General features: G+C 37.9%; 1 protein-coding gene across 12 annotated transcripts in view; it reads right to left on the minus strand.

The window, feature by feature from the left end:
* Nucleotides 1-23451, minus strand: part of PLEKHA5 (pleckstrin homology domain containing A5) — a 227994-nt gene that overhangs the window by 196745 nt on the left and 7798 nt on the right. Inside the window, exon 4 of one of the 12 annotated variants that reach the window (XM_047740362.1) lies at nt 1204-1645. The exons of the other annotated variants lie outside the window; for them this stretch is intronic. Coding sequence (XP_047596318.1) covers nt 1630-1645 — 16 coding nt within the window. The 3' untranslated portion in view covers nt 1204-1629. Of the gene's footprint in view, nt 1-1203; nt 1646-23451 lie in introns of those variants that run through there. 12 annotated transcript variants of the gene reach the window in all.

Below are 23451 nucleotides of genomic sequence, written 5' to 3' on the forward strand. Positions count from 1 at the left end.
AGGCCACCAGTGTCTACTGTACAATTATGTCTTAGATTTAGTTGTGTTGGCCACATCTCACACCCTTTGAATTTCATGATTTACTTTTCATTACCAACACCAAAACTAATAATGATAACATCTCATATTTGTAAGGCACTTTGCAGTTTAAAAGTGTTTGCTTTCAATTATCTCATTCATTACTCCTGACAACAGCCCTCTGAGGTAGACAGGATAGTTAACTGGCATCGATTTGTACAGAGGAAAGCTGAGAGGCAGGGAGGTTAAATGACTTGTCCCTAGCTCAATTTAATGTTCATTTAGTTATCTTCGTTCTGTAAAGTTGCTGAACTTCATTAAAAGCAAAGACAACCTGCCCCTGTATAGAAAATAGGCTCCCTTTGCTTTTATTTTCATAAATCCAACTCAACTGCTGATTTCATTTACATCTTATTTTGCACTGTGCTTTATCATTTCACATGTCTTTCTAAAAAGGCACAAGTTAAACCCTACCCATAAATAAGAGAAATATCTAAAATCAAACATAGTATGTAAAAAAAGTACCTAGATTGGTGCCTGTTACAGCTCACCTTTCTAAGGCTTTCCCTGCATTCTCTATGGACAGGTATAATTTATTTCATTAGAGGGACTATAATTTTTATTTTATTTTTTAAAAATATTTTATGTATTTGTCAGAGACAGAGCGAGCACAGGCAGGCAGAGTGGCAGGCAAAGGCGGGGAGAGAAGCAGGCTCCCTGCCGAGCAAGGAGCCCGAAGCAGAACCCGATCCCAGGGGATCATAACCTGAGCCGAAGGCAGTGGCCTAACTGACTGAGCCACCCAGGCACAGAGGGACTATAATTTTTAGATGAAGATGGGTTTGCTTTATTCCGTCCATATAAATAGTATCCTAGGGAATCGGAGGGGGGAATACAGGGACCTGGGAATGGGATTCAGAAATTCATTAAGTTAGATGGGAGAGAAATTACCCTCTATCTTCACTGATCTCTCACTGAAATTTAGCATTTCCTTCAATTACAAATGCAAACAAACCACACTTACATGAGCAACACCTCTCATTTTTTTTTAAGATTTTATTTGGCAGAGAGAGATCACAAGTAGGCAGAGCAGCAGGCAGAGAGAGAGGGGGAAGCAGGCTCCCTGCTGAACAGAGAGCCTCATGCAGGGCTGAATCCCAGGACCTTGAGATCATGACCGGAGCCGAAGGCAGAGGCTTAACCCACTGAGCCACCCGAGTGCCCCAACACTTCTCATTTTTATCACCAACAGAATTCAGATATTTTCTATCATATTATAGTCATTGAAGATATCCTGAAATATCATTTACATGTTACCACTTCAAAAAACTTAGTCTCACTTCTAGGCTTTATGTGTTAATAAAGAAGCAGATTTTACAATATCAAAAATTGTTTTAAAATATCACCTATTTCAATTTAATTGGCCTGCTTTGCAACCATAAATATGTGTGTGCATGCATAACATAAGTAAATAAGATTAAGAACTCCTGCTTCAAAGGATAGTTAAGACCCTGCAGAACTTTCCTCCTGGTGCTCTACTTCAAGAGATGTCCTCGTTTCCTCTTCCCCAGTTCTATGGTCTTTACCCACCTCTGTCCATCCTGCCTGGCTTCAAATACAAGGAACTCAGAAAGAGAGAGGTTTGTAAAGAGTATAACAGTAAAATGTATGGCTAATTCTGTATTTCTTTTCTTCTCTCTCCTCAAATATGGGCATGATGGTTATTATTTATATCCATAGCCTCTAAATCGATTTTCTCTCCTAAACTCTGAAATGGCCTTGTTGCTCTTGGCTCCCCTAAACCTTACCACTCAACGTCAGTGATAAAATGTGTGGGGGTCGTCAGGGTGCCCCTAAGAAACAGTCTTTTAATATCCAAAGACCTATAACCTTTATGGTTACAAAACTGATGGGACATGATCTACCAAAAAAAAGAGAAAACAGCCAGGATAGGGTGGAGATGACTGTGGAAGGAAGGTGGACTGTAGAAAGAGTCTTCATTTTTCATCTTCTAGCAACTGGAAGGAAAGAAGGAATGAATACAGAAAACACGTACACATACATTCACACCCGTAGAAACCACCACATGGGCTGTGAAATTGCTTTTGCGGAAAGCAGAAGAAGTGAGACTGTGTCCCTACTGGAAGTGGGCCAGGAAGAAAAGATACGCTGGTTGAGTTGAGAGAACAGTGAAGAAAAAGAAGACACACTGGTTAGTTCTTAGTAGAAGAGTCAGCCAAGCACCTCAGTCAAGACCAGGAAGTGCCAAAGAGGAAGCCCAGGTCTGTACACGTTGATGTTGCTCTTCTCCCCAGCTTCCATGTGCCCAGAACAAACTTCCGCCAGAGAAGCCAGAGCCAGCCACGAGAGCTGTCTGCAGAAGCTAAGAAGACAGGTTTCCAACACATTTGCTTAAAAAGTGAGGGGGAAAGCAAAAATGAATCTCTGCAGGATTACAATGGAGGGATGCATCTGTCCAAAAAAATACTGCAAATGAATTAAAGTTTTCCCATACTATCAGTACTACACATCATGAGTTGGCGAGTTTGAAGACACATTTACCTCCACTGTTTCTATGGGAAAACGTACCAAAAGGTATAAATAATGACTTTTCCCCCTAAGATTTTATTTATTTGATAGAAAGAGAGCAAGAGAGCACAAGCAGGAAGCAGCAGAGGGAGAGAGAGAAGCAGACACTTTGCCGAGCAGAGAGCTTGATCCCAAGACCCTGAGATTATGACCTGAGCCAATGGCAGATTCTTAACTGACTTAAGCCACCCAGGCACTCCCTAAACAAATGATTTATATAAATCTGAGCACACCTCATGACCGAGAACTACTTTTATTAATTATCCTCCAAAGTATCAGACAAATGACAAATGTAACATAAAATGAAGTTTAAGAAATGATGAAAACATTTGAGACAGTAGTAAACATCTTTAAAAAAAGAGAGAGAGATACTTTGATATTCTGTACAAATTTTAGTTGATTATTAAATTATTTAAAATTTTAAATTATTAAAAACCAGGATACATGTAGCCTAAGTCAAGCTTGAATTCAGTGTATTAACTTAAAATACACACAAATGGTTATTTTTCTATGCTACTCCCCTATAAAGACATTCTTCAATGAAATGCCTTCTTTTCTTTTTTCATGAACAAAACACATTCTCAATTAACCAGAAAATCAATATAAGGAATAGTATTTACAGGATATAATAAAATGCTATTCCTTTAAAAGATAAAGCAACGTTGTAGTTATAACAGAGAAAAATAAAGCTAGAATTTTCTTATCTCTGATTTATTAGTAAAAATCAGCTTACAAAAAATATTTTGTCATTCTAGCAATTAATGTTCAAATAAGAATATTGAAAACTCGGTATAGTAATAGCCTACAGTTCCTTGAAAATACTGGGATTAGGGGCGCCTGGGTGGCTCAGTGGGATAAAGCCTCTGCCTTCGGCTCAGGTCATGATCTCGGGGTCCTGGAATCGAGCTCCACATCGGGCTCTCTGCTCAGCAGGAAGCCTGCTCCTCCTCTCTCTCTACCTGCCTCTCTGACTACTTGTGATCTCTGTCTGTCAAATAAATAAATAAAATATTAAAAAAAAAAACTGGGATGAAATGACACATCAAGATTATAAACAGTTGAAGAAAATGAAAAACCCTGTTGCATTTTTCCAAAGTAATTATGAATGTTGACCCTTCTCTACTTACTAAATTGTAACTTGTCTAATTATATAGTCTAGTTTTTCCTTCCCCTATAATTTCAAGTATTAGTTATTACTACCTTGCTAATATATAATACTTGGAATGAAATTTCTATCTGAATTTGTTCATAAGGCCCCATTCTTTTTTTTTTTTTTTTTTTTTATTTGACAGAGAGATCACAAGCAGGCAGAGAGGCAGGCAGAGAGAGAGGAGGAAGCAGGCTCCCCGAGAGAGCAGAGAGCATAAGGCCCCATTCTTATAAGATGAAATGTTCCAGTGCTTCATCTTTTAGCTAAAGTCACAAAGCGATCTGGCAAGGAATGTATTACTATCCTAAAACTGAATGGCCGGGGGTGCCTGGGTGGCTCAGTGGGTTAAGCCGCTGCCTTCGGCTCAGGTCATGATCCTGGGGTCCTGGGATCGAGCCCCACATCGGGCTATCTGCTCAGCGGGGAGCCTGTTTCCCTCTCCCTCTCTCTGCCTGCCTCTCTGCCTACTTGTGATCTCTTTCTGTCAAAAAAATAAGTAAAATCTTAAAAAAAAAACACACAAAAAACAAAAACCTGAATTGCCATACTAGAAATTGCAGAGAGAGACTTCCTATTAATTTTGGTTACTTTAAATATTAAAACATTACAGAAAAAAATTGTCTTCAAGGCAGTAAGTTAAAGGGATGAATTATGTCCAGCAATTTCATGTTTAAAGAAAAATCAATTTTATCCACAAATAACCTATTTTCTTTGTCTACTTGCTTCACAAGAAAACATTTCCCCCAGAAATGTTCAGTGTAACACTCTAACGTGAAAGAAGGGTTAAAATCAAGTATAAACCCATTTCTATGAAAGAATAATGCAGTAAACTAGGGTCACCATTTTAAAATCACCAAACAAAAAGCTGACAGGGGAAAAACATCAGAGCTTGATTGACACACAGTAGGAACTCAGTAATTTGTTGAGTAAAGGAATTTAATGTTCAGAACTTTCTAGTAGGAATAAGATGAAAGTTGGAATAGCAACTTGTTCCTTTCAAATTACTTAAGTTCTGTACTAAGGAAAAACGTTAAACTAAGGCAAATGTATAATAATCCCATTTTATATTAAAACAAACTTGTATTTCGACATAAATACAAAGCAATTGCTAAAGCAATAAACCTAACTGTGAACTTCCTGCATTTTCCTCAAAATGATTGCATCATAGCACAATTGCTTTTCAGAAGTTAAATGATTTCTGACTCACATTAGATGACTAATAATTTTTTTTTTTTTGGCCATTCACGTAAATGAGTATGTGCAAATCTATATTATGGGAACAAAAGGAAGACTACTTTATGGCTCCAGAAAAATCTACTTATTCTGTTTAGAAAAAGGATATCTAATTTGAATAATTGAGATTATATTTCTTTCTTTTGCCCCAAAGGAAAGAACATTCTCAGTTCCGTTTTAAAGCTGGCACCCACATACTTAATCTTGGTTAATTTCCAAAAGCACATATGTTATAGTAAATCCTCTTCTCTCAATGCCAGAAAGTTTTGCTCCTAGAAGTTGTATTACTGGCATATTCTCAACATATCAGTATCTCAATAACTGCTAATCCTGGAGAAGCAAGAGCAGTCAGCATCCTTTGGAAAGTAAAGGCTCCATTTTAAATCTATAAAAGGTTCAACTATTACTTTGAGCAAGACCCTACCTGCAAAATCTAAGAGTTCAAAATAGTTCTCAAATCTTGGGTGCACATGAGAATCATGAAGTGAGACGGGGTACTTACTGACTCTGCTTTAATAGGTAGCTAACTATTAAATCTATTAGCTCTTAGTACAGAAAGGATGTTCTTACAAATGAGGAAACACTTCAGTCTTTAGAAAGACACAAAAACATCTTTTATCCAATGCAGATGAAAATTTTCTGACATTTTCCCAATAAAAACAAACAAAGACCCAGAAAAACCAGTAAGTGAGTCAAAATGAGTTGTGAATTTGCTTTTCTCTTGCTTTAAAAATATAGAGGTAAAGCTGAAAAGTAAAAGAAAATATTCCATAAAAATACTTAAGTTTTCCTACTCTCTTTTTAAAGGGAATGTTCTGAACATTTCTAAAATAAAATATTAACATATTCCTGCTAAGAAGGGACCTGAACTTCTAAAAACTTAAATAATTAAAAACAAAAACAAAAACAAAGAACCTGAGTGCCAGACATTTCATAAGACCAGGGTTTCTACAAAGATCCTCTGATTTAAATAAAAACAAAAGCCTTACTGCTTTCTTTCATAAATGTAAGCTATTATTAATACTATTTTTACTATCAATTTAATTTAGTATTTGAGTAGCAAAAAAATTACTTTCTAGGGCAATATTAAGATTATAAAGCTTTTGTGTTCCCTGTCCCCCCTCAAGTTAAAGTTTAAGACACCTTACCATAAAGTGTCAAGTTTAAAATTCATACTCATTGACCAAGAAATTCTACAACTAGGAACTTAGCTAAAGAAAATGCTTTAAGGAATTTATGTTCAAGGATTTTTTATAGAATTAAATTAATACAAAGGATTAGAAAAACCAACCACTGAAAATAAGAAACTAATGGATTATATTGTGATTATAACTATACAGTACTGCATAATCTTTGTAAGAAACTGTCACCAATGGCCGGAGAAAAGAAGGGGTGAAGAGGTAGGGAAGAGAGTCCAGGAACTTTCCAATCCTCTTACAGCCTTTATACCTTTTTTTTTTTTTTTTAAAGATTTTATTTATTTATTTGAGATAGAGTGAGAGAGATCACAGAGGGTGAGGAAGAGGAGGAGAGGGAGTAACAGATTCGCTACTGAGCAGGGAGTTCAACCGGGGACTCCCTGCGATCTCAGGACTCCGAGATCATGACCTGAGCTGAAGGCAGATGCTTAACTGACTGAGCCACCCAGGGGCCCCTACTTTTTTTTTTTTTTTTTTTTTTTGCCTTTATACTTTTCTAAACCTCCTGGGCAAACCATTTAAGGTAAGGTAAATTATAGCCACAACTATATGAAATTGCGGGTAAATCTATTTCAAAAAATATTTTAATACGATGGATGCATCATTGTTTCAACTGAAAAAGATAAAGCAATTTTTCTAAGCCTAAATGCCCAGTTTGCTTCTTTTGAAATCCAGATTTTAAGTAAAGGAATAAAGAATAAAATTGAATGCACAGCTGTTTGCTTCTAGGAATACACACAGGCGGAAATAAACAGAGGGAGGCTAATGTCTGTAAGACTGGGCTAACTACTTCATTCCCAGCTGTGTATTAATTTGTATTACTAAACAGTAACAAACCCTTTTTATGACTGTCAGAAGTTGAGAATTTCCATTTGTGCTCAGCAAAAGTTAAAGGCACACTAGAAAATACTCAGAATGTTAGATTCAGTAATTTATTGTCTGGTCTGTGTTCTAAGTTGTACAACAGCAGTTGAATTATTCAGTTGTTAATTCTAATTTAATGCCATTTAAAATCAGAGAAGCCTGCCCACTTACAAGTGGTTTAAACTATAAGAAAAATGGAGAAGATAAAAACCATACTCGATTTGCTGTGGTAAGATAATCAGGTCAACAATAAAGCAAGCGGGTATGGACTGAGGTCAGTTTATGCTCCTGGGTCCTAACTGCAAATAGTGCTGTTCCTTACCCTTCAAACACTATTCCAAACTTCCACTACACCCACAGAAACCAGGGAGGCAGGGCGATGCTCAGACGGAGGTGGGGCGATACCCTGGCAGGGGAGTGTCCAATTATAGCTACTTTACACTCTAGTTGGGGTTTTTTTCTCTTTTAAATAGAAAACTAAAGTCAATAAAAGTCTAGGACCTATAAAAAAGGGGGCAGAGGGGGGTGCCTGGGTGGCTCAGTGGGTTAAAGCCTCTGCCTTCGGCTCAGCGGGGAGCCTGCTTCCTCCTCTCTCTCTCTGCCTGCCTCTCTGCCTCTCACAATTACTTGTGATTTCTATCTGTCAAATAAATAAAATCTTTAAAAAAAAAAAAGGGGGTAGAGCATGCGAAAATTTACTAAAAAAAGAGATTATTTTCAAACTATCAATTTTTAAAGCCATCAGCATAAGAGGACTACCTTTACACAAGACACTGGATGTAAGAAAATACATGAATTTCCAGCCTAATTTTATGGAATTAATTTTTAAAAATTTCATTATAAACTTGATCCTAGGTTTACGGCAATAGCTATATTAGCTGAAATGGGCAGAAGTTTTTTGTTGTTGTTTTTTTTTTTTTAAAGCTGGTCATAACAGATACAATACTGGCTCTATAAAAGATTAATTAACTCCAATCTTCTATTGCCTGTTTTCTGAATTGGTGAATTTTAAATAATCTGATCCTCTATTACTTAAACTGTAGATGAAAATTCTACCATAAAGTCAACTGCTAAAAGATCTTTTCCGGTAGGACACACACCCACAACTACAACCTACCTCAAGTCTGAATTCCAGCTCTGCCAGTTCTCTCAGGCTTAGGTTCCTCCTTGTAAAGAGGGGAAATGCTTACATAATGACAGGTACCTAAAATGCTCAACAAGTGGTGAGAGGGTCCATACGGTGTATGCCGTAAATGACCTAACACATATAAAATACTGAGCAGAGCACCTAGATCATAGCTCTGTGTTCCACAAACAGCAGATTATCACACAAAATAAGCAGACAAAAACTTATTTAAAATAACAGGTACAATGGGATGCGTGGGTGGCTCAGTGGGTTAAAGCCTCTGCCTTCGGCTCAGGTCGTGATCTCAGGGTCCTGGGATGGAGCCCCGAGTCAGGCTCTCTGCTCAGCGGGGAGCCTGCTTCCTCCTCTCTCTCTCTCTGCCTGCTGCTCTACCTGCTTGTGATCTCTCTCTGTCAAATAAATAAATAAAATCTTTTTAAAAATAAATAAATTAATTAAATAACAGGTACAGGTGCAAGTAGTTTCTTCCTTTTAAAAAAAAATTATTATTTATTTATTTAACAGAGACAGAGAAATCACAAGCAGGCAGAGAGAGAGGGGAGGAAGGAGGCTCATAAAAAAGCTCTACTATGAGCAGCCGATTTTGTTATCCCTAGTGTCTAGCATTATATCTAACAAATAGTAGGTATTAAATATTATTACATTACTAATGACTATCAAAACCAATTCTGAAGTTCTGAGAATAACTAGTTTGTAGACCTTGCCTATTTCATCTTTGCATCCCACTGCCTGACAGATTATGTACCATAAAAACTTCAGTTAATTTCATCTTTTCTCATTCAATTAAAAAATAAATTTATTTTAGGGACACCTGGGTGGCTCAGTTGGTTAAGCGGCTGCCTTCGGCTCAGGTCATGATCCCAGCGTCCTGGGATCGAGTCCCACATCGGGCTCCTTGCTCAGCAGGGAGCCTGCTTCTCCCTCTCCCTCTGCCTCTGCCTACCTCTCTGTCTGCCTGTGCTCATGCTCTCTCTCTCTCTAACAAATAAATAAATAAAATAAATAAATAAATAAATAAATAAATAAAAAATAAAAAATAAATTTATTTTAAATTTTCAAACTTTTGTTTGTAATTTTCAACTAAGTGCAAGGGGGTTTGCAATGAAAAAAATCAGTGCTGGGAAGCTGTACTTTAATAAAAGTCTTGGCATGGTATACATCCATTATATGCCAACAAAGCTAGAAAAAAGAAAAGGACAAATCCTGGAAATAACAAGTAGAATAAGCTGGTCATTACAGTAAGAGACCAACAGCAAGCAGTGTTATCATGCCGGATGCCAGAGGTATTTACTCTAAATAGAATACTGAATTTTTGTGTGCTTTCTCCCTAAAACTAAAACATAAAAATTCAGTGTCATATATAGTTTCACCACTAAACCTGAGAAACTCTACACAACCAATTTTCCAAAGTAAAAACCAACTGTCTACACTGCTCTACAAAAATTTCCAATTACTCCTCTTCTGTTTCACGGAAGTTGTAATGACTGGCTTGGTTCTATTCCCTAAAGGGGGAAAAAAAGGCAAGGAAATACAACCATCTAGCCTTTTTTGGATTCCTCTGCCAATTAAATATCTCACTCCAAGGGAGGCCCCTGCAATACTCACTTTGTGAGACAGGAACTGACACCGGAAACTTCAAAGAGCAAGACTATAAAATGGAAACTACTTTCTAAGACAAATAATTGTCTCAGAAAGCAAACGAAAAGAACATGTACAATGATAAAAGTCACCTTCTCCATACACCTGGGTCTACCTGTATAAACTGACAGAGAACGGGACCAGTCACTGAGTGCACACTTTTCAGGAGTGTTTCTGAAGATAAACAAGATCTTCAATCAGATATGAATTACTTCCAGAGAGCCATGAAAGTCGTTTTGGGGTTATTAGGACATTCGGGTCAGTAAGGTATTACCATGATCAGTTCCACAGAGGCCAGAAATCGTCACTATTCCTTCCCATGTGTTTGATTCACTGAAAAGATTACGAGGAAATAATTCTCTCTCTCATAGTCTTGTCACCCAAGTGGAGGCCGTGCAATCTTGAGTGCAGAGTAAAACAAATTCTACATAAAGATTAATAATATTATATGCCAAAGATTATGATTCCCATCTTTAAATGGTTATCTTCTTTACTCCATTTGATTCTAAGTAAGTCACATTTAAAGTCCTGATGCAGGTGATTCTAAAGATTATTTAAAAATCTACAGGTACCCAAACTATTCCAGATCAGGAAGATATCTGGCTAAAGACTAACAGAGCAGTACATACACAGAACATGAAGAAAAATCAAGGTTTAGGGACTTAATAGGAAAGACTTGCTTTCTTCCATTGCCGGCAAGGGCTCTTTTACTAGACAGAGATGCAGGGGTCGGGTGGGGAAGCAGGGGGGAGGGGAGTGGGGAGGGGGAGAGACAGAGAGAGCGAGAGACTCTTAAGCAGCTCCACTCCCAGTGCAGAGCCCCACAAGGGGCAGCATCTCACAAACCTGAGATCATGACCTGAGCCAAAATCTCGAGTCAGATATTTAACAGACTGAGCCACCCAGGTGCCCCAAAAGCATTTTTACTTAATCTCATGATTAAAACAAGTTTGGGATTGTCTGAATTTCCTTCTTGCCAGGTCAAACAGCTGATATTACAAAAACACACCTCTGAGCTTGTGAAGTCTTCCTAGTATGTGACAATGAGCTTTCGGATAAGGACTAAGAGTTCATACATGCATCTTTAAATAATCTGCTTAAAGACAGGCAACAGAAGGAAACAGTCAGTGCCACACTATTCGACCTGCACAACCCTAGTAGAATTCCTTCCTTCTTTTCTGACTCTTCCTTACTGTCTCTCATCCCCTTGCTTCATTTTCCTCCCTATGCCTCAGCCATGCCTCTATGACTCCAGAGGTTTAGCTCAATACTGACACAGCAAGAAAGAGGTTTTTCACTTTTATTTGGGATTAACTTAATATCAGGAGATAATGCTGGGACATCTGAACCCTCAGGGCAAAGCCCGTGATTTCTCTGTACTCACAAGGTATAGACCTTAATACAGATGGTACTTGGTGTTGGCTGAAGTCTTGATTAAAAAATGACATTTTATTTTAAGTTACCAGAAAGCCAATATAATTATCAAACTATTATTAAGAGATTCTAGTTTTTAACATTATGCTTCCATCGATGAATATGAACGACAAAAAAAGCAAAAAGCATTTAACCAGTGTATTTAACTATGCCAACTACACAAAAAGAGCAGTCAGTAATCTTCCTTAGAATTACTTCTTCCAAAATTATGAAGACCTTTTGTCAGGCATTCCCTCTAATAACTCTCCCGCCAACAACTTCTTACTGAAATTGTGTTATATATTGAAATTATGTCTAAGTCAACTACTAAGGTGAAATTTAGGATCTACTCCTACCTAGTATCTGAGGTCTATACAATGTAAAAAATTATATAACTTATCTTCTTAAAAAAAAAAAAAACAAAAAAAGCAAGAAGAAAATATAAAAGAGGAAGGCACAAGAAATAGATGTTGACTAAATATCTAGACGAAAAAAATTTTTCAAACTAGATAAAAATCTACTATATGCTTTATTTAAAAGAGATGTGTAGAAGATAGATGGATACACAAAGGTTTTTTTTTTTTAATAGTAAAAGAGTAGAAAAAGTTATATTAGGCAAGTACGAAATAAAAGAAGGCCGGCATGATGTATTAAAATCAGACAAAATAGGCAAGGCCCTGAGTATAAATGGAGGTCAAGGTCCCCCTCTAATCATAAAATGTTGAATGCATTCAGATGACACATTCTGTACTTAATAAAATATATAAATTCTACACTTGCCCACATCTGTTAACATAATTTCACAAATTAAAAAAAAATGACAACTTCATAGAGAAAATGAAAAGTCATCCCAACAGTCAAAAATTATAAAAACACGGGGCGCCTGGGTGGCTCAGTGGGTTAAAGCCACTGCCTTCGGCTCAGGTCATGATCCCAGGGTCCTGGGATCGAGCCCCACAATGGGCTCTCTGCTCGGCAGCGAGCCTGCTTCCCCCTCTCTCTTTCTGCCTGCCTCTCTGCCTACTTGTGATCTCTGTCTGTCAAATAAATAAATAAAATCTTGAAAAAAAATTATAAAAACACACAAAAATATCTTAACAACACCTTTCTCAATAGTTGATTCTGATCTCATGCAATCAGAACATAAAAAAGTGGAGTACCCTCCAATTCACTTTCTGGGGCTAGAATAACCTTGATATCAAAGGCAGACAATCACAGTACAAGAGAAGGATATTATAAGGCAATTTCACTTATTATCACAAATGGCAATGTCCTAAACAAAACACCGAAACATCCAACCCAGCAATGTATAAACCAGAAAGAATATCGTAACCAAGTTGGGTTTATTTCAAGAATATAAGGCTGGTTTACCATTAAAAAGTGTATTAATACAGAGGCGCCTAGGTGGCTCAATGGGTTAAAGCTTCTGCCTTCAGTTCAGGTCATGATCCCAAGGTCCTGTGCTCAAGCCCTGCATCAGGCTCTCTGCTCAGCAGGGAGTCTGCTTCTGCCTCTCTCTCTGCCTGCCTCTCTGCCTACTTGTGATCTCTGCCTGTCAAATAAAGAAATAAAATCTTTTAAAAAAATGTATTAATACAATTCACAGTAATTCACTGAGTTAGCAAATTTAAAAAATCATTTCAATGGATGCAGAAAAAATATTCAATAGAATTCAACGCTCACTCAATAATAAACGTTCTTATTAAACAAGGAATAGCAGAGAATTTTCTTAACCGGAAAGGGATACCTTCCAAAAACTTTCATTAAATATTCTGTTTTTTAAAAAGGCTTATTTGAGGGGTGGGGGGTGGGAGGTTGGGGGCACCAGGTGGTGGGTATTGTAGAGGGCACAGATTGCATGGAGCACTGGGTGTGGTGCAAAAATAATGAATACTGTTATGCTGAAAAAAATAAAAATTAAAAAAAAAAAAAAAAAAAGAAATTAAAAAGGCTTATTTGAGAGATCCCACACAAGTGGGAGAGGGCTAGAGGGAGAAAATCTCGAGCAGATTTGATCTCACAATCTTGAGATCATGACCTGAGCTGAAATCATGAGTCAGACGCTTGGTGGACGGAGCCACCCAGGCACCCCTAAATATTCTTAACGATGAGGTTAGAAGCACCGTTTCTAAGTCAGAACTACAGCTGCTTCTATTATCACCGCACTAGAAGTACCAGCCAGCAACAAAAAGAAGTATGAGGGCTAAGACGGAAAAAGACAAAAAGGGCTGGAAAGAGAAAAAAATCCCTATCATAACCTGCAGGAGACCGATAAATAATTACATGAAACTTAAGAATTACCTTCATCAAAAGAGCCCTTAAAGAAAGTGAAGGCAAGTTACAACCTTGGAGAGCAGATCTGTAAAAGATTACCATCTATCACTGATAGACAAACATAACAATTCCAAAAGTCCTGTGAAAAAAGATGCCAAGAAAAGTGGACAATATATAAATAGGCATGTCACAGAGGACGAAATACAAATATACAATGGACCTAATACAAGTTGCTAAATTTTACTAATCTGCAATTCCAAGGTAAGAGTCACAATAAGAAAATATTTGAGGGGGCGCCTGGGTGGCTCAGTGGGTTAAGCCTCTGCCTTCGGCTCAGGTCATGATCTCAGGGTCCTGGGATTGAGCCCCGCATCGGGCTGTCTGCTTGGCAGGGAGCCTGCTTCTCCCCCTCTCTCTCTGCCTGCCTCTCTGCCTGCTTGTGATCTCTCTCTCTCTCTCCGTCAAATAAATAAATAAATCTTTAAAAAAAAAAAAAAAAAAGAAAAGAAAAAATTTGACAACCACCAGATGGTCAAAAATGTCAACGCCGGACAGTATCAAGTCAACGCCGGACAGTATCAAGTGCTGACAAAGAGATGAAGCAACAAGAACTCACATACGGCTGGAGGGAACTTGATCGTCCAACCACTTCAGAAAATACATTCAATAAAGTTGAAATGCACGTCCCTTACAATCTCAGTGATATATATTTTAGAGAAACTCTTGCAAATGTACATGAACCATAAAATAATATATAACAGCCATAAAATAGGAAACAAATGTCCACTAATCATAAATGGTTAAACTGCAATACAATCATATACTGAAATACTACATAGTCATAAAAAAATAAACCGAGGGGGGAGAGGGGTTGGGAGAGGGTGGGTGGGGTTATGGATATTGGGGAGGGTATGTGCTATGGTGAGTGCTGTGAAGTGTGTAAACCTGGCGATTCGCAGACCTGTACCCCTGGGGATAAAAATATATGTTTATAAAATTTAAAAAAAAATAAAAAATAAAATAAAATAAATATAAAAGGCAAAAAATAACAAACAAACAAAAAAAAACCCGAATATGTAAAAATCTTCCACTACTGTCATTCCAACTCTGTTGTCTATTAGATAACTTTGTGGTTTAAAGATTATGAAATTTTCTTCTGGTTCACCACACAATTTGAACTCTCTAAGTGACTAGCAGCAAAAAGAAGAGATTAAATATTTACATTTAAAATATCTACTTCTGCTAATACCAATACAAAAAACTTTATGACCAAAACCACAGACAATACTAATTTGAAAATCCTCATCTTTGGATTTTAGTACTTGATAAACGGTACTACATAAATTAAATCACTGTCCTTTAGTATTCCCATACATCATTAATAGTTCACATTTTTAAATAGTTGTGACTTTCTTTGGCCAAAAGAAAGCAGTGGAAGTGACACTGTCCCAATTCTGAGCACAGGCCTCAGGAAACCTGGCATACTCTGCTCGCTCACCTGGAACTTGCCTTTACCACCAAGGCAAGCCTGGGCAAGCCTACTGGAGGATGTGAGAGCATACAAAAGACAGCCCAGTCATTCCCACTGTCCTAGACAGCCAAAATCAGCAAAATTTCCTACCTGACCCACAGCTAAAGAGTAAACCCAAAAGCAGCAAGATGAATTGCTCAGCCAACAGAGGGATATGTGTAAAAATAATATAATATACAGTTATTGTTTTAAACCACTAAATATTTAGATGGTTGTTATATAGCAATAACTGATACGTAAGAATAATTAAACATAACTATTCAACTGAGATAATCTATTACATCTCTTTTCAGGTTTTTGAGGAACTGAAGCCAAAAATTGTGAAATATTTTACTTTCAGGGTTTTCTGCAATGAGGCTTTAAAAGTAGCCCAGGCAGGAACTGTTATATACAAAAAGGATTTAGAACCCCATCAAAGGATTTTACTTCTCCTACCAATATTTCTCCTTATTTTCAATTTAGAGTTTCTTTTGCAGCTCCACCGAGAAAGGAATAGCAGCTGAACTGATAATCATTCATATTAGAAGAGCAGGGCTGACTTGATACTGTAAAAATCGGGATTGTTAGGTAAATGTTCAAAATGACCTGGGAGTCCTCTGTGAAAGAAAGAAGTAAGTAGTTGATTTCCTTGTCCTTTTATCATTCTTTTCTGAAATACAGAAACTTCTCAGTGTGAATAGTTTCTGAGAAACTTACCTATTCTTCCAAGTTCAGTAAGGATTTCATTTTTTGTCTGCCTACTGTCTCTTACCTCCTCCAAAATTTTAAGTACTAAGTTTTTGAAAATAGATATAATAAGTACACATTCTACCTGCTCCCCTCCCCCCAATTCATCTGGGTAAGCATAAAAGGTTTAGTGACTTGAACTGGACCAGGCCTGTCCTGCTTTCTACCCTGTGGGGTTGTTCTGAGAATCAAGCAAGAGGGAGAGGAAAGTCTTCAGAAAGAATGTGACCTTGCTTGGCTCCCCGCCCACAGTTCTTAAGAAGTCCCAGCCTACTCCAGCCACTCCTGGCCATGGGCTTGGCCTGTGCCAGCCAGCAGTGCGTGCCTGAGAGCGCCTGTTTTCCAGCACCTTTGCAGAGCCTGAGTATTAATACATTTTAAATATCTCAAACCTAACATTTACACAGATGTGATCCCAATTTTTTTAATTCCTTTTTATTAATGACAAGGATTTTAGTTCTTTTACTTCTACATCCTTCATCCATGCTTTTCTACAGATAATTTATTCTACAGCTAAAATCATTTTTTCAAAAAAGTTCATAAAAAATATTTTTAAAAAACAGCAACATCTATATTCAAAATTGCCTTTTCACAGTCACTCCTGGGCATACTATATTATATACTGCCTTTACCATTCTCTCCCCTTAATTCATTTCTGCTTGCCTATGTGAGAGTCCCTAATGTTACAGTGTCTTAAATTCTTCATTACCCTGGAGAATATATTCAAGCTAGGTCCTGCTTTTTTTATCTGTAGCCCTGGACAATAGCTACTTTACTCTTTAAAGAAAGTCTTCCTTTGTACCACCAGGCACTTCACAAATAAACTGATTTCTAATTCCTAAATCACAGGGCTTTCTTAAGTAGAACACAACATTTTAATAAACCAAACATGTATATTTTAAATGTACATGATACCATCCCTAACACTTTTTATTACACATATTAGGAAGTGTTGGTGAAGTTCCTACCTTCAAGTGGTTTAAAATCTACCTGGGATGAACACTTAAAACGATGTTTCTGAACCACTATTAGTAGGTCATGCATCTTAAGTTGCTTCCCAGCATAAGTAACACTGAAACGTATTCTTTATTTACCCAATGTTATGAACTTACACAAATATCCATGTGAATTAAAATTTAAGAAATAAACATCCATGTATTTCGTACCTATCCCAAGTTTTACAGTTTTTCAAAGTTTACATAAATTACCTCATAACATCATAGGCCTACGTAACAGGTAAGGTAAAAAGGAACTGATACAAAACAGGATTAAGAAATTTTCTCAAATATGGCTAAGAGACGTAATAGAGTCAAAGTCTGGTCCATGCTACTTTCTAATTCTATAGAGTATTCAGTGCCCATAGACCTACAAGTTATATCCACGGTGGTTACAGAAAGAAGCACATTCCTCTTGGCAAATCTAACTGGTTGAGAAAGGGCCTCTCAGCTCTGAACTTGTGGTTTTCTAGGTGGATACACATGAGACTTCCATTGGGTTGTGGGAAACAATATTTAGCACCCCTATGTACACTAATTTTTAAGTCATAAGAAAAATAAGCTTTACTAATGAGTAAGACATGAACTGACAGCAATACATGTATAATTTATAAATATACAATGGGGTGTACAATCAAAAACATTTTACCTGTAGAGTACACGACCAAAATATTTTGGAGATCTCTACTAAGCTAACTGGCTCAGATATCAAAAATACAAATAAATATATGACAGAACAGAAAAAAAGAAAAAATACACAGAAGAGGCAATTTACAAAAAACATTCAAACTGTCAACAAATCAAGGAAAAGATGTCAAGCATAGCCAAAACCAAGAACATACAAATTCAAGCAAGATACAATTTTGTCCATTAGATTAGCCGAAACGTTAAGTCTGGTAATACCAAATCCTGGCACGAATAAGAGAGAGAATAATCCCATACACTGCCTGGTGTGAGGAGAAAATGATAAAAACTTTTTGGAGAGTTGGACTAACTATAAACCACGAATAGTAAAACCATTCATTTGGATGTGACTTTCAGATGGCCCCAGTAGATGGCCCAACTCCCAACTCCCAAAGGCATTCAGGAATGGGACATACTCGTACTTGGGGCTTTCTGATGCATTATGCAGTCAGTTTGGCACAATGTGTCCACATTTTATCACTTTCCTATTTTTTGTGTGACTCCATGGACTTAGTGAAGAACAGTGGTTTTTCATTAATTTTGAAGCATGCATTTTAATAATTTCAATATTTAGACCCTATTTACGATGTACAGTAGGATTTTACAGTATTTATCAAAAGCTAAAATACACACATAGCCTAATCCAACTATTCCCCACTTAACAAACATTTTCTAAAAATAGCTGCAAACAACCACAAAGTTTATATGTGAGTATGTTCACCACACACTTGTAGAAATTGAGAAAAAAAAATTTAAAAACCTAAGTGTCCAACAATAGGGGTATGGCCAAATAATCAAAGCATATTTTGTAGCTACTGAAAGAACAGTGCTGACTTAATACCTACTAATATGAAAAGACCTAAGATATTTATTAAATAGAAAGTACATATAGTATAATCTCATTTTTAAGTACAATCTCAATTTTGCCTATATATGCACACGTGAATGCAAAGAAAATGAAGTACACTACAGGGTGGGAGGGAAAAGTATAAAAGGAGACTCTGCACATCGTATCAGAGGAATAACATTTTCCTTTAAGTCTCCCTTAGAATGCAGAGTGCTATAGTGCTTACTTGGAAATACTGCCCCTGATAATTAGTCTGAAGAGGTCAAGTTGACAACTCAGACAAGCACTTAAAATCTCCCCCCACACAAACCCACATGCAAACACATACACAGGTGAGGCTTCTGTCTACCCACCTATCATTATCTTATACTATACCAACTGTATTAATTGTCAATATGAAACCAGGATGAACAAAAGCTTAAGACTCAATTTACTCAAGTACTCAAATGTCTTTAAACGATTTGGCCTTACATACAAGCTCATGAATTGCTTTTATTTTTTAGGTTTATAGCTTTATGATATAAATTCACAGACATTAAAAGATGGTAAATACAACGAGTATACCCACCTCCTCAGCTAAGCCCTTACAAATATCACTAGCTTAGTGCAATAGGTTTCCTACTGATCCAGGAGTTGGTCTCCAAGTTCCGAATACAGTGCTTCACAGTGCCATTGCTCATCAATTAAGAGCTGCAATCCTAGTTGTAACTTACTTCCATCTCTGGTAATCTATTACATCAATGATCTGCAATGACCACACCTACTTTAGTCACAGGCTTGTCTAGTCCTCTCACACTTTTGATTTTGTTCTTGGTTCGTGAGTTGCTTTGACCAACAGGACATGAGCAAGCATGATGTACGCAAAGGTTTGTAAGTGCTTGTGCACGAGGGCTTGTCCTTTTGAAAAGTTCCCCTTTAGAAGCCAGCTGCCATGAAGCACCTGGGTGGTTAGGCGGTTAAGGGTCCAACTCTTGATTCTGGCTCAGGTCATGATCTCATAACAGGTTCCATGCTGAGCATGCTCGCTCTCTCCCTGTCCCTCCCCGCAGCTCGTGCACACACTCACATGTTCTCATTCTCTCTCTCTCAAAAAAATAAAATAAAATAAATAAAATAAAATAAAAATAGGGGCGCCTAGGTGGCTCAGTTGTTAAGTGTCTGGCTTTGGCTCCGGTCATGATCCTAGGATCCTGGAATCGAGCCCTGCATCAGGCTCCCTGCTCAGCAGGAAAACTGCTTCTCCCTTTCCCACTTCCCCTGCTTGTGTTCCCTCTCTCTGTGTCTCTGTCAAATAAATAAAATCTTAAAAAAATAGTAATAATAAAATAAAATAAAATAAAATAAGCCAGTCATGTTATAATACCCATGTTATAAAGAAATTCTAGATAAACCAGTAAGTGATGAGAGGCCAGGAGGAGAGAGACACTGGATATTCCAGCCACAACCTAATTCCAGCTGAATGTGTCTGCACGTGTGACCTCAGTTATACCGCCAAGAAGAGAAGAATGGTATAGCTGAGCCCAGTCAACCCAAAGGAAAGAGAAACTAAAAGTCATTCCTGTTTTAAGCTACTAAGATTTGGGGTAGTTGGTTATGTAGCAAAAGAACTGGAAAACTAATCCCTGTTCTAAACCATCTGTATCACTAACAACAATCCATGTAGATTCTCTGTCAGTTACCTTTAAATTTCATCTGTCCAATCAAGTGTGTTAACTGCAGGTGAGGGAGAAATGGGGGGCACTTCCATACACTCTCATATACTGCAGGAGAGAACATAAATGTGTACAAATCTTCTACAGTGAAACTTGGCAAAATGTTAAGGTACTGAACCTTTTAAAAAGGTCACATCCTTTCCCAATAATTCCAAATCTAGGAATTCTGTAGACACAACAGGACTGGGTGATTTTTCCTCAATCCCCTTTGCTCACGACAGCCAGTACGCTCGGTTTTTTACTGTTTCTTCTTCAGAATTCAACACTTGCACTCCATTCTCCCAGGTCTAGGCCTGACCCATCCTGCTTACCTTTTCAATTACTCCCTCTGCAAGGTACAGCCTAAAGCTTCCCTGATGATCACTCTCACTTCTTGGAATTCTGCAGATGCTCAGGCTCACTGCCTTCCTGGCTCTGCGAACGTTGCACTATTTATAAGGGAGAAGGAGCAGACCTCTGATCTTGTCGTCTTTCACACCCTGGTTTCCTATGGTGAATTGGACCTTTCTCTCTAATCACATGGTTTCTGAGACGCTTGCCAACAGTAATTTTGGCTGCAGCCAAGGACAGAAAATTACTGAAGACCAGAGGGCCAGTCTTTGCTCCAGCAAATGGGCATGTGATCTAAGGTGGTCAAAGTCCTGTCCAAGATTTTTTTTAATTTGGTAATCTTACCTTTTGGGTTAAAAAAAAAAAAAAAAAAAAACTGAAAGGGTGTAATTTGGGCCTGAAGCATAATTTTTCTGGTTAAGTGGAAAGAAGCTTTCTAAAGTGAAAAAAGGTAAGAGCTTTAAAGAATTCATTTGTATCACTCCTGGAGTTAATGTAGAAAATAGTTTGCTTTTCCTTATACTATTGGCTTTGGGTCACTGACATTTGCAACAAGAAGAATCCTGTCTAGATGACAAGTAAAAAGTGGAAAAATGCCCTGGGATGTCCAAATTTGGATAAAGACTTGCTCTTTTTTTTCTTTAATTACAATTTGTAATAGATCTTCATTTCAAACATCTAATTGTCTATTATGTGCCGAATGTGGAAAACATAAAGATTATTATGACTTCAAAGAGTTGAAGTTACTGGCCACCTGGAGAACAATTCCCAAATAGCTGAGAGGCTACTCCTAAGTGACCAAGGAGTTCTCCAATTGGCTCTAAAACTTCCATCATCTGTACCTCCTAAGGGCCACTCTGTAGGTTCTCTCAGGTTTCTAGGATCTGTACTAAAGATCTGAACTACATTCACTTTACCCATACTAGGAGAACAGTATAGACCTCAAGATCTCCCCTGCTCCCTAGAAGCCACATCAGCCTGAACTGTCAAAGTTTCTAAATGGGAATGCCAAGGCTGGGGCAAAATCTAGATTTCAGCTGCCTTGTGAGAGGCATCTCAGGTCCCTGCATTATCTTGGCTTTGTCATGGATCAGGCCTCTAAGCAGATACTTTCTGTCTCACCAAGAATCACAAAAACCAAATGCACAGATGACTTACTAATTCATGTTGGGATAAATGTTACATGGAGAGAATACCGAAATTTCACAAGGAGGCAAATTTTAAGGTTTCCGAACAGCACAGAATTTGACTGTCATCATCAAAGTTCAATCAACAAATATTTACTGAGGAGCTACTATGAGAGGGCTTAGGCCACAAGATTAAAAATACAGCAGTGAACAAGACTGCTTTTCATGAAGCTTACTTACCATACAGAGTATGAGCATACAGGTATTAAACAAGCACTGCCTCGATTCTAACATGTACTTTTTAAATAGACTGTTTCTGAAATAAGGATGGAGAGGTTTATTTAATATGGTCGTGGCGCTCTCTTTTCCCCCTGGAAAGCTGCTACTAAATCAATGGTAACTGATAATCACTGGCAGCTTAAAAGAAACATGGTAATTATACAATTCAATATTTAATCATCATCTTGTTAAATGCTAAGAACGAAAAATATAAGGAGAGAATCTGACAGGGACCAGAATTTGCTCTGTAAGGGCTCCATTAGCTCTCCAAAATTTCCTCATAGCACAGTAGTCAGAATGACCCTTTCAAAGGGTGCTGGATCACGGGCCTCCTCTGCTCAGAACTGCAGGGGCATCCTACTTCCCTAAGTAACTGCGGATTACACCAACCAGAGACATCCCCAAACAACAACCCATTAACTTCTCTGATTTCAACTTTCTTCCCATACTCATTCCTCATCATTCCTCTCCTGATACACTGTACCCTGTTCCGTTATTTTCTCACAGCATTTGCATATTCAGACATACTATAAAAAGTACTTATTTACTAAGGCTTACTTTGATATTCTGTCCCCCACCCGTCCCATTACACAGGACAGTTTTCTGGTCTATTTTGTTTAGTGATAGATCTCAATCACTAAGGCACACTTAGGGGTTCAAAACGTGTGGAGAGAATCAGAAGAAAGAATGTATCTGTGAACAACTGATGGGAAGACCCTGCCACTGGGACTGAAATAATCATCAAAACCAACTGGTGAAGCCTTATTCTCTATTATTTAGTGGAGGGTAACTTCCTCCTTCAGTTTTTCTCCTTTTACTCAATTTCCAAACCACACCAATCCCACCCCAAGTTTTCAGATACAGCAGAACTTTCACTCAGGTTATGGTCCAGTTGCAAGCCTCAGGTGCTACTTATTCTTCATTTTTCAGAGATTTTGTACTACTTTGTTATGATCCACTCTGGGAATTCCGCCACTGAACTTTCAGAAGCAGACTTATTCCTCACGTTTGTGAGAAAGTCCTCTTCTAGTAACCCTCATGTTGCGCCAAGTGTGCTCACTGTATCCGGTTAAAGCGTCCTGCATACTTCACAGTTTATTACGGTCTACGACTATGTACTTGGTGATTATTTTATTATGGTCTCTCCCACAAAATAACGGTATGCTCCTTAAGAGCAAGGTTCATGTCTGTCCTTCACAAAGCCTACAGCACCTGGCACACACAAAATACCCTCTAAGTACTTGCTAAATGAATAATGGGACCAACACAACATTTCTGTACATCTATACAACACGTATAGTCTAGTCAACTAGGTAACTGAAATAGGATTTTCTAGGGAGAGTGGGTTGTGTTTCTTGTTTGTGAAGGAGAAACAGAAGCTATTGTTGGGGGAGTCCTTTGGAAAGGCCAATTTTAGCCACCTAAAATGCTATGTCCTCTCAACCAGCTCAGAGACTAGCTCATGATCAACACTTCCGCCCAGAGTTCTCCTCTCCCCCCCACCTACTCCCTTATTCTGGTCAAGGGAACCAATCAATCTTACAGCCTCTCAGACACAAAGGCTTTGAGTGGTTTTTGACCTCTTTTTCTATCAACCTCCTAGCTCAGCAAGACTCCTAAAGCCTGTCAACTCCTCTTTAATATCATTGATCAATGGCCTTCCTTTCCATTCCTGCTACTACCAACTTGGTACAA

Source organism: Lutra lutra, chromosome 8 (assembly GCF_902655055.1).
Source record: "Lutra lutra chromosome 8, mLutLut1.2, whole genome shotgun sequence".
Taxonomy (NCBI): domain Eukaryota; kingdom Metazoa; phylum Chordata; class Mammalia; order Carnivora; family Mustelidae; genus Lutra; species Lutra lutra.